This window comes from Neomonachus schauinslandi, unplaced genomic scaffold (genome assembly GCF_002201575.2).
Source record: "Neomonachus schauinslandi unplaced genomic scaffold, ASM220157v2 HiC_scaffold_1186, whole genome shotgun sequence".
Classification (NCBI taxonomy): Eukaryota; Metazoa; Chordata; class Mammalia; order Carnivora; family Phocidae; genus Neomonachus; species Neomonachus schauinslandi.
The window spans coordinates 1,400-10,498 of record NW_025409876.1 but is presented as its reverse complement, the minus strand read 5'-3'; the positions used below and the strand labels follow the sequence as shown (position 1 = coordinate 10,498).

At 47.9% G+C, this 9,099-nt stretch overlaps 1 protein-coding gene and 1 pseudogene across 1 annotated transcript; both read left to right on the top strand.

Moving 5' to 3' along the window:
- Nucleotides 1-1,277: 1,277 nt before the first annotated feature.
- Nucleotides 1,278-1,691, top strand: LOC110571722 (annotated as a pseudogene).
- Nucleotides 1,692-2,559: 868 nt separating this feature from the next.
- On the top strand, nt 2,560-8,063 carry LOC110580062 (acyl-coenzyme A thioesterase 1-like). The gene is made up of 3 exons (XM_044912321.1): nt 2,560-3,148; nt 5,469-5,671; nt 7,298-8,063. The coding sequence occupies exons 1-3, from the start codon at nt 2,578-2,580 to the stop codon at nt 7,880-7,882; spliced, it is 1,359 nt and encodes a 452-aa protein (XP_044768256.1). The 5' UTR covers nt 2,560-2,577; the 3' UTR covers nt 7,883-8,063.
- Nucleotides 8,064-9,099: the final 1,036 nt, after the last annotated feature.

Genomic DNA, 9,099 nt, shown 5'->3' with positions numbered 1-9,099 from the left:
AAAAAAAAAAACAAAAAAACCCAAAAAAACCCCAACAATATGATAAGCATCCTTATAGCCAATATATACATACATTCACAAATACTTACTTAGGAGAAATTCCTAAAAGTGGAATTGTGAGTCAAAGGGAATGTACCTTTTAAATATTTTTTTTTAAGGTCATACCAGTTTATGCATCCATCAACCATATATGAATATGTTTTACAAATCTTTAACATAGGACATATCACGTAAGAACAATTAAAGCATAATGGTTCAGAGCACAGACTGGAATCTGATTGCAAAGATATAAATCCCAGTATTTCAGGACACCTGAGTGGCTCAGTCGGTTAAGCATCTGCTTTCTGCTCAGGTCATGATCCCGGGATCCTGGGATCAAGTCCTGCATCAGGCTCCTTGCTCTGTGAGGAGCCTGCTTCTCCCTCTGCCTGCCACCCCCACCTGCTTGTGTGCGCATGCACTCTCTCTCTGACAAATAAAATCCTTAAAAATAAATAAATCCCAGTATTTCTAGTTGTTTGATCTTCAGCAAATCAGTTCCTCTCTTCCTCAAGGCCTTAATTTTCTCGTAAGGTTCTTGTAAGGATTAAGAACTATAATTATTTACTTTCTTTAGTTTCTGTGCACAGAATACACTGAAATATTCCACAGAACCAGTGCAAAACTAATTAGAGCTACAGGGAACTGCATGATTAATAACCAGCAGGACATAAGAACATTTGAAACTAGGTAAAAAGGGTTGGTTGGGAAGGTCCTTGAGGGTGGTCTCATGGGGAGCAGTGGCAAACAGGTGTGGGCTTGAATCGAGCTTAAACAATTTGCAGGTTTCTCTAATAAATATGAAAAAGTCAGGAATGTAAAATCAAATACAAGGTCATGGAAAGGGCCTTAAGTTTGATGAAGAACCCACCACTAGGTGGAACCCATCCATAGCTTATGAAGAAGTGGGGAAAAGGTGAGAGGTCCCAGATGAGAGAGAACATTTGCCTAAGTACAGCAAACTCGACAAGGCAGTATAATAACTATGATCTCACTCGGCTATTTTTACACCTATAAGGAATGAAGCTGTGGTCACACAGCTAGTAAAACTCCAGGCCCCTTAAATGTGGGGATGGGGGAGGAAGTTAAGCCTATACACAGGTAATACACAAGCAAAACATCATGATGCACACTTTTAAAGGTCTTATGATAATTAATGACAGTGAATTACTCAATAAACTGATAAAATTCAATTCCTGTCCTGCAGTCCTCTTAGCTGTTAAGAATTTGGCGACCAGGAGTGTGGTCGCGGCTGCTCGACCCCGGACCCCTGCACCACGGCGGAGGAGGGGCTGCAGGCTCTGAGGAAGCAGAGGCCGGCCGGACTGCGGGCGAAGCACGGGGGTCCTGGCGATGCAGCACAACGGGAAACAAAGCACAGGGAAGCAGAAATGAGAAACAGTATCCTAGCCCAAGCCCTGGATCAGTCAGCCAGGTCCCGCTTCAGTAACTTAGCACTTGTAAAGCCCGAAAAACCTAAAGCAGTAGAGAATTACCTCATACAGATGGCAAGATAGGGACAACTAAGTGGGAAGGTATCAGAACAAGATTTAATAGAAATCCTTGAAAAAGTAAGCCAACAAACAGAAAAGAAAACCACAGTTAAATTCAACAGAAAAGTCATGGACTCTGATGAAGAGGACGATTATTGAAATTTAAGATGTTTAGAGACTGGAACTTAATGGAAGAGTTCTAGGACAGATAAATACTGAGTAGAAGTGAGGATCTGATTGTTTACTTTGCTTACTATCTACATACCTTTTTAAAAAATAAACCTGTTATGCAAAAAAAAAAAAAAAAAAAAAAAAATTTGGCGACTGGAAGGGCGCCTGGGTGGCTCAGTGGTTAAGCTTCTGTCTTCAGCTCAGGCCCTGATTCAAACAACTTTTTAAAAAATGATTTAAAAAAAAAAACGGTGGAAAAATAACAAAAACACACTCAAAATTAACTTAAAAAATTTTTTTTGGCGACTGGAGACTTTCCTAACTGCCAGAATCCTTCAGGGCCAGCCCTTATGCGGCAAACATTGCACAGGCCAATGAGCTCCTGAGAAGCAGAGCTAGGAAAGTCTTCCCCGACATAAACTGCAGGGTTTTCAGCATGAAGTTCTTTTTTTTTTTTTTTTTTAAAGATTTTATTTATTTGGGAGAGAGAATGAGAGAGAGAGAGAGAGCATGAGAGGGGGGAGGGTCAGAGGGAGAAGCAGACTCCCCGCCGAGCAGGGAGCCCGATGCGGGACTCGATCCCGCGGCTCCAGGATCATGACCTGAGCCGAAGGCAGTCGCTTAACCAACTGAGCCACCCAGGCGCCCTCAGCATGAAATTCTTGTGTGTCATTTTCGCTCTTGCTTTTAAAGGTAAGCCACTGACCTGGTGGGACAGGAGTCTGGCCCTCCAAGATCAATTTGGCGGGCTACTCGGCCCCACTGGCGCTTAACATGCGGATGAGGCAGCCCGCCGCTAGAGGCTCTTTGAGCAGTTTCTAACTTTCTTCACTGCCCTGTTCCCTTGACACGAGAACTAAAATCAAAAGGCAAAATGGTGTCCTCCGCCGGCGTTATCCTGCGAGCTTCCGGACTCGGCCGATGGAGCCAACTGCCGGGCTCTCCAAAGCTGTGGTCTGGCGGCCGGGTCCCATGGGCCCCTGCCCGGAAGACAGCGACCTGGAGCCTGGAGCCCGCGGGCCGCTGCAGCTGGGACGAGCCCGTTCGCATCGCCGTGCGCGGCCTGGCCCCGCGACAGCCCGTCACGCTGCGCGCGTCCCTGCGCGACGAGAAGGGCACGCTCTTCCGGGCCCACGCGCGGTACCAAGCCGACGCCGGCGGCCTCCTGGACCTGGAGCGCGCGCCCGCGCTGGGCGGCAGCTTCACGGGGCTCGAGCCCATGGGGCTGCTCTGGGCCCTGGAGCCCGAGAAACCCCTGGTGCGGTTGGTGAAGCGGGACGTGCAGACGCCCTTCGCCGTGGAGCTGGAGGTGCTCGACGGCCACGAGCCGGACGCCGGGCGCGTCCTGGGCCGGGCGGTGCACGAGCGCGACTTCCTGCGGCCGGGCGTGCGGCGGGAGCCGGTGCGCGCGGGCCGGGTGCGCGCCACGCTCTTCCTGCCCCCAGGTGAGCGCCCCGGGTCCCAGGTCTGCCTTTCTCTTGTCTCCTGCACTTCTACAGACAGTAAGGAGGTAGCTCCCAACATTACAGAGGTCTGTGGGGGCCTCAAAGTGGGCTCTGGTGGGGAGATGGCTCTGCCTCTCCAAAACTGAGAGGTCAGTTAGAAGACGTAAGGGACAAGACAGTTGTAAGTGAAAACAAAAACATAGGTAGTTCCAAGTTTGTTTTTTTAAGGTTTTATTTATTTATCTGAGAGAGAGAGCACAGAGGAAGACTGGGAAGGAGAAGCCGACTCCCCGCTGAGCAGAGAGCCCCACGGGGGGCTGGATCCCAGGACCCTGAGATCATGACCTGCGCGAAGGCAGCCACTTAACAGACTGAGCCAGCCAGGTGCCCCGGTGGTTCAAAGTCGGTTTTTTTTTTTGTTTCGGTTTTTTTTAAAGATTTTATTTTTAAGTATTCTCTACACCCAACCTGTGGCTCAAACTCAACCCCCAGATCAAGAGTCCCATGCTTTCTTTTTTTTTTTTTTTAAAGATTTTATTTATTTGACAAGAGAGACACAGTGAGAGAGGGAACAGAAGCAGGGGGAGTGGGGGCGCCTGGGTGGCTCAGTTGGTTAAGCGACTGCCTTCGGCTCAGGTCATGATCCTGGAGTCCCGGGATCGAGTCCCACATCGGGCTCCCTGCTCGGCAGGGAGCCTGCTTCTCCCTCTGACCCTCCCCCCTCTCATGTGTTCTCTCATTCTGTCTCTCTCAAATAAATAAATAAAATCTTTAAAAAAAAAAAAAAAAGAAGCAGGGGGAGTGGGAGAGGGAGAAGCAGGCTTCCCGCGGAGCAGGGAGCCCGATGTGGGGCTCGATCCCAGGACCCTGGGATCATGACCCGAGCCGAAGGCAGACGCTTAACGACGGAGCCACCCAGGCGCCCCTGAGTCCCATGCTTTCTAAAACTAATGATGTAATGTATGATTAACATTAACACTAAAAAATTAAAAAAAAAAAAGAGTCCCATGCTCTACCGACTGAACCAGCCAGGCAGCGCCCCTTTGTCAGAGAGAGAGAGAGAGAGGCAGGCAGAGGGAGAAGCGGGCTCCTTGCTGAGAAAGGAGCCCAGTGTGGGACTCGATCCCAGGATCCTGGAATCATGACCCGAGCCGAAGGCAGACGCTTAACGACTGAGCCACCCAGGCATCCCTTTAATGATTTTTTAAAAAGATTTTTTATTTCTTTATTTGACAGAGACACAATGAGGGAGGGAACACTGGCAGGGGGAGTGGGAGAGGGAGAAGCAGGCCCTCTGCTGAGCAGGGAGCCCGATGCGGGTCTGGATACCAGAATCCTGGGATCATGACCTGAGCTGAAGGCGGACGCTTAACGACTGAGCCACCCAGGCGCCCCCCCTTTAATGATTTTTTTTAATGATTTCTCAGTATAGCAACTTTGCTTCTAACTCTCACAGTATATTAAGGTTTAAGAAAATTAGCATGAAAGGGGCACCTGGGTGGCTTAGTCGGTAGAGCATGGCTGCCTTGGCTCAGGTCGTGATCCCTGCTCAGCAGGGAGTCTCTGCTGCTTTTTCTCTCCTCTTTCTCTCTCTCTCTCCCTGCCCCTCCCCCCCCACTCTGTGTGTGTGTGTGTGTGTGTGTGTGCACGCACGCGCGCGCGCGCGCGCGCGCTCTCAAATAAAATCTTTTAAGACAACAACAACAACAAAACCCAAAAGCAGTTTTATTCATTCAGCAGTTGAAGGACGGGTTTCCAGGCTGGGTTTCAAGTCTTTGGAGATGATGAATAAAGTCACTACAAACTTTTGCATACACGTTTTTGTGTGAACACAAATTTTCATTTCTCTTGGGTGAATACCTAGGAATGAGATTGCTAAATCATATGTACGTACGTGTTTAACTTTGTAAGACATTGCCCAGCTGTTTTCCCAAGTGGCTGTATCATTTTACATTTCCACCAGCAGTGTACGAGTGTTCCAATTGTTCTACCTGCTCTCTAGCATTTGGCATTGTCAGCTTTGGGGGTGGAGGGGGTAACAATTTTGCTCTTTTCATTGTCTGCTTGTAAATTATTTTTCATTACAAAAGTAAAGCATGCTTTTTGTAAAAAATCTGTGGGGCTTTGAGGCTCTGGGTATAGGAGAAATGTGGATTGAGCCTATGCCACTGTCTGGATCTTTGAAGACCAGAGAGGTCTTCTAGCATTTCTGATTGTCAGTAGAAAACTTTGACATCACCAAGTAGGCAACACAGGGCTTTTGACCCCACTGCAGAGAGTTTGGGAAATAGTTCAGTTTTGTGCTTTGTTTCTTCCAAAGAACCGGGGCCCTTTCCTGGGATTGTGGACATTTATGGAGTTGGAAGTGGCCTTCTGGAACAACGAGCTAGTCTGCTGGCTGGCAAGGGTTTTGCTGTGATGGCTCTGGCTTATCATAACTATGAAGACCTCCCCAAAGGCCTAGAGATCCTCCACCTGGACTACTTTGAAGAAGCTGTGAACTACCTGCTGGATCACCCTCAGGTTGGAACTTCTGAAGGTTTTATGATCTATGTATCGGTGTCTTCATAACTGCTCTTAGTTTTCACAGAATGTGACAAGTTCACCACCGCCACTCCCAGTCCCCAATACACACTACCATTGAGTCACTTCTCATAGACCGTTTCTATGCAATTTTATGTTCTCGTATTTCCTGCTAGTAAAGATGTTCTTAGTTGGTTTGGAATTTTAAATTCCAGTATTTTACAGGATATCATAATAAGCCCAAACATATTTGAGAACCCTGGCTTTGAAACAGGAAGTAGAGGGAAAGGGGAAGGGGATCACTGTCTCCAGAAGGCCCTACGTTAAATGTTCATGTATAACAACCCTCTCTTCTTCGTGGCTCCTCTGAGAGCACAGTGTTAAGTATTAAAGAAGAACTGGGCAGCCAGAAACCTTGGTACTAGGCAGTGTTTTGAGGGTCATAGGCTCAGGGTATCAGAGGATCAGGAGGTAAGCACTGCTTATTTTACAGTTCAGAGCTCAGTGGATGGGAAGCTTTGGAACTCTTAGAAAAGGTGATAGTGTGCAGTGGCACCAGCATGAGATGTGGACAGGCAAGAGTTAAATCTAAGTTTTTATTTCACCAATTGCCAATCAGCCCCGTGATCTTGCGGCCTTCTTTCCTCCTCTGAAAAGTTGGGATGACAGAATGTATCATTTCATTTCCTAGTACTTTTCCTCTAGGAGGAATAAATGGTTGAAAAGAGTCAAGGGTGCTGTTGTAGAAGCCAGAAGGAGAAAAGGACTGCTGTTGAGAGGTGAACTGGAGGGCCATTTATAATAGATGTTGGTAACTGTGGCAAGAGCAGTCCTCATGGGATGCTGCAGACCCAAACTACCCTGAGGGGATGGGGTAGAGAAGGGAAGACTGAAAGAACAACTGAGACAATTGGTCCCCACAAATTTTGCTGTGAAAGAGAGTAGAAAACTAGGGCAGAGTGGATGTGAGGTCAAGGGTTTGTTATGGAAATGTTATGAAAATAGAGCATTAAGTATGCCCATGGGAATGGGCCAGAGAAGAAAGTGATGAAGGAGAGAGATGATGTAATTGTAGGAGCAAGTCCTGGAGAATGAGAGTGGAGGAGATTCCAAGTGCAGGCAGCAGGGGTCAGCACAGAGGAACTTTGGAAACCAAGGGAAGGCAGAGAGCTTGAACTCCTGTGGAACTAAGTAGACGCCGCAGGGTGAAAAGAGGCGGAGTCCCTACTGGAGAGCTTTATCATCTCCATCTGGTGTGAAGAGCTGACAGTGAAAGAGAACAGGGTTAAAGGTTAAGAGGCTTGAGGTTGTAGGAGAGGTATGGCATGGTCTTTTGGGGCAGTGGAAAGCAAACGTAAGTGAAATGTGGCAGGATGGATGGGAAAAACGAATGCTGAGAAAGCAGAGTACCCTCCACATGGTTGCTGAAGTCACCAAGAATGATGATGGAGAAATTGCAGAAAGGAAGATAGAGAGGAAGAATAAGTGAATATCCCAAGATTGCAAAACTTGGCCAATGGTAGAGCCCAGACTCAGGCTCAGTTGCACCTATTTTCCAATTCCAGGCACTGCTCATCACACTGCACTGTTCATGGCTTCATTCTCCTTCCTCTGTTGTTTTCTCAGGTAAAGGGTCCGGGAGTCGGGCTGCTTGGCAGTTCCAAAGGAGGTGAACTCTGCCTGTCCATGGCCTCCTTCCTGAAGGGTATCACCGCTGCCGTCATAATCAATGGCTCCGTGGCCGTTGTCGGGGGAGCCTTACACTACAAAGATGAGACCTTGCCCCCTCTGGCCGTAGACCCAAGTCGAGTGAGGCTGACCAAAGACGGTTTGGCAGACATTTTGCATGTCCTGAACAGCCCTTTGGAAGGAGCTGACCAGAAGAGTTTCATTCCCGTGGAAAGGGCAGAGAGTGCCTTCCTGTTCCTTGTAGGTCAGGATGACCACAATTGGAAGAGTGAATTCTTTGCTAATGAGGCCTCTAAGTGCTTACAGGCCCACGGTAGGGAGAAGCCCCAGATCATCTGTTACCCTGGGACAGGGCACTACATTGAGCCTCCTTACTTCCCCATGTGCCGGGCTTCCCTACACATCATGGTGGGTGGTCCTGTCATCTGGGGAGGGGAGCCCAGGGCTCATGCCATGGCCCAGGTGGATGCTTGGAAGCAGCTCCAGACTTTCTTCCACAAACACTTGGTGGAGAAAAGTTAGGGGGACTCTCCTGAAAATATAACCCACTATTTGAAGTTTAGGAGGGTGAGACTAATAAATGCTAAGCAGCAACAATTAAAGACAGTTCACCTGCTGTATTAACACTTTTGGGTTTTTATTCCTTTCTTTTTATTTATTTATTTACTTTTATTAAAGATTTTTATTTATTTGACAGAGAGAGACACAGTGAGAGAGGAGACACAAGCAGGGGGAGAGGGAGAGGGAGAGGGAGAAGCAGGCTTCCCGCCGAGCAGGGAGCCTGATGCGGGGCTTGATCCCAGGACCCTGGGATCATGACCTGAGCCGAAGGCAGATGCTTAACGACTGACCCACCCAGGCGCCCCTATTCCTTTCTCTTTAAATGACATCACCATTAAAAATAGTCTCCATATGGGACACCTGGGTGGCTCAGTCAGTTAAGCGTCTGCCTTTGGCTCAGGTCATGATCCCAGGGTCCTGGGATCGAGTCCCGCGTGGGGCTCCTTGCTCAGCGGGGAGCCTGCTTCTCCCTCTCCCTCTGCTGCTCCCCCTGCTTGTGCTCTCTCTTTCACAAATAAAGAAATAAAAAAAAAATCTTAAAAAAATAGTCTCCAGGGGCGCCTGGGTGGCTCAGTTGGTTGGGCGACTGCCTTCGGCTCAGGTCATGATCCTGGAGTCCCTGGATCGAGTCCCGCATCGGGCTCCCTGCTCGGCAGGGAGTCTGCTTCTCCCTCTGACCCTCCTCCCTCTCATGCTCTCTGTATCTCATTCTCTCTGTCTCAAATAAATAAATAAAATCTTTAAAAAAAAAAAAAAATAGTCTCCATACAAGTTATGTCAGGAATGAAAAGAGAGCCGTAAGTATAAGCAACTTTTGTTAAAGATTAATATTGGAACATTACAAGTGAAGATGCCGTCTCCTTTCAGTGTTCTTGCCACTGTCACTACTGTCGGGGAGCAAGAATTCCTGTCCCATCATAGGTCCTTCTAGCTGGCTAAGAATCAAATTGACAAGAGACAGATTAACAGGAGAAAATCAAATCTGATAGCATATGCACAGGAAATCCGTACAGACATGGAGATTCCAAAGACAGGCAAAACAAGGTATGTACGTCATCCTGAACTAAGGAGAAAAGGTTAGGGGTCTAGGACTTCGGAGGGAAGGAATGCACTTCACATCACAGGGCAATAAGAAGAGCAGATGTTTGATAATTAGATGTTTGCCCGGCCATACAGAT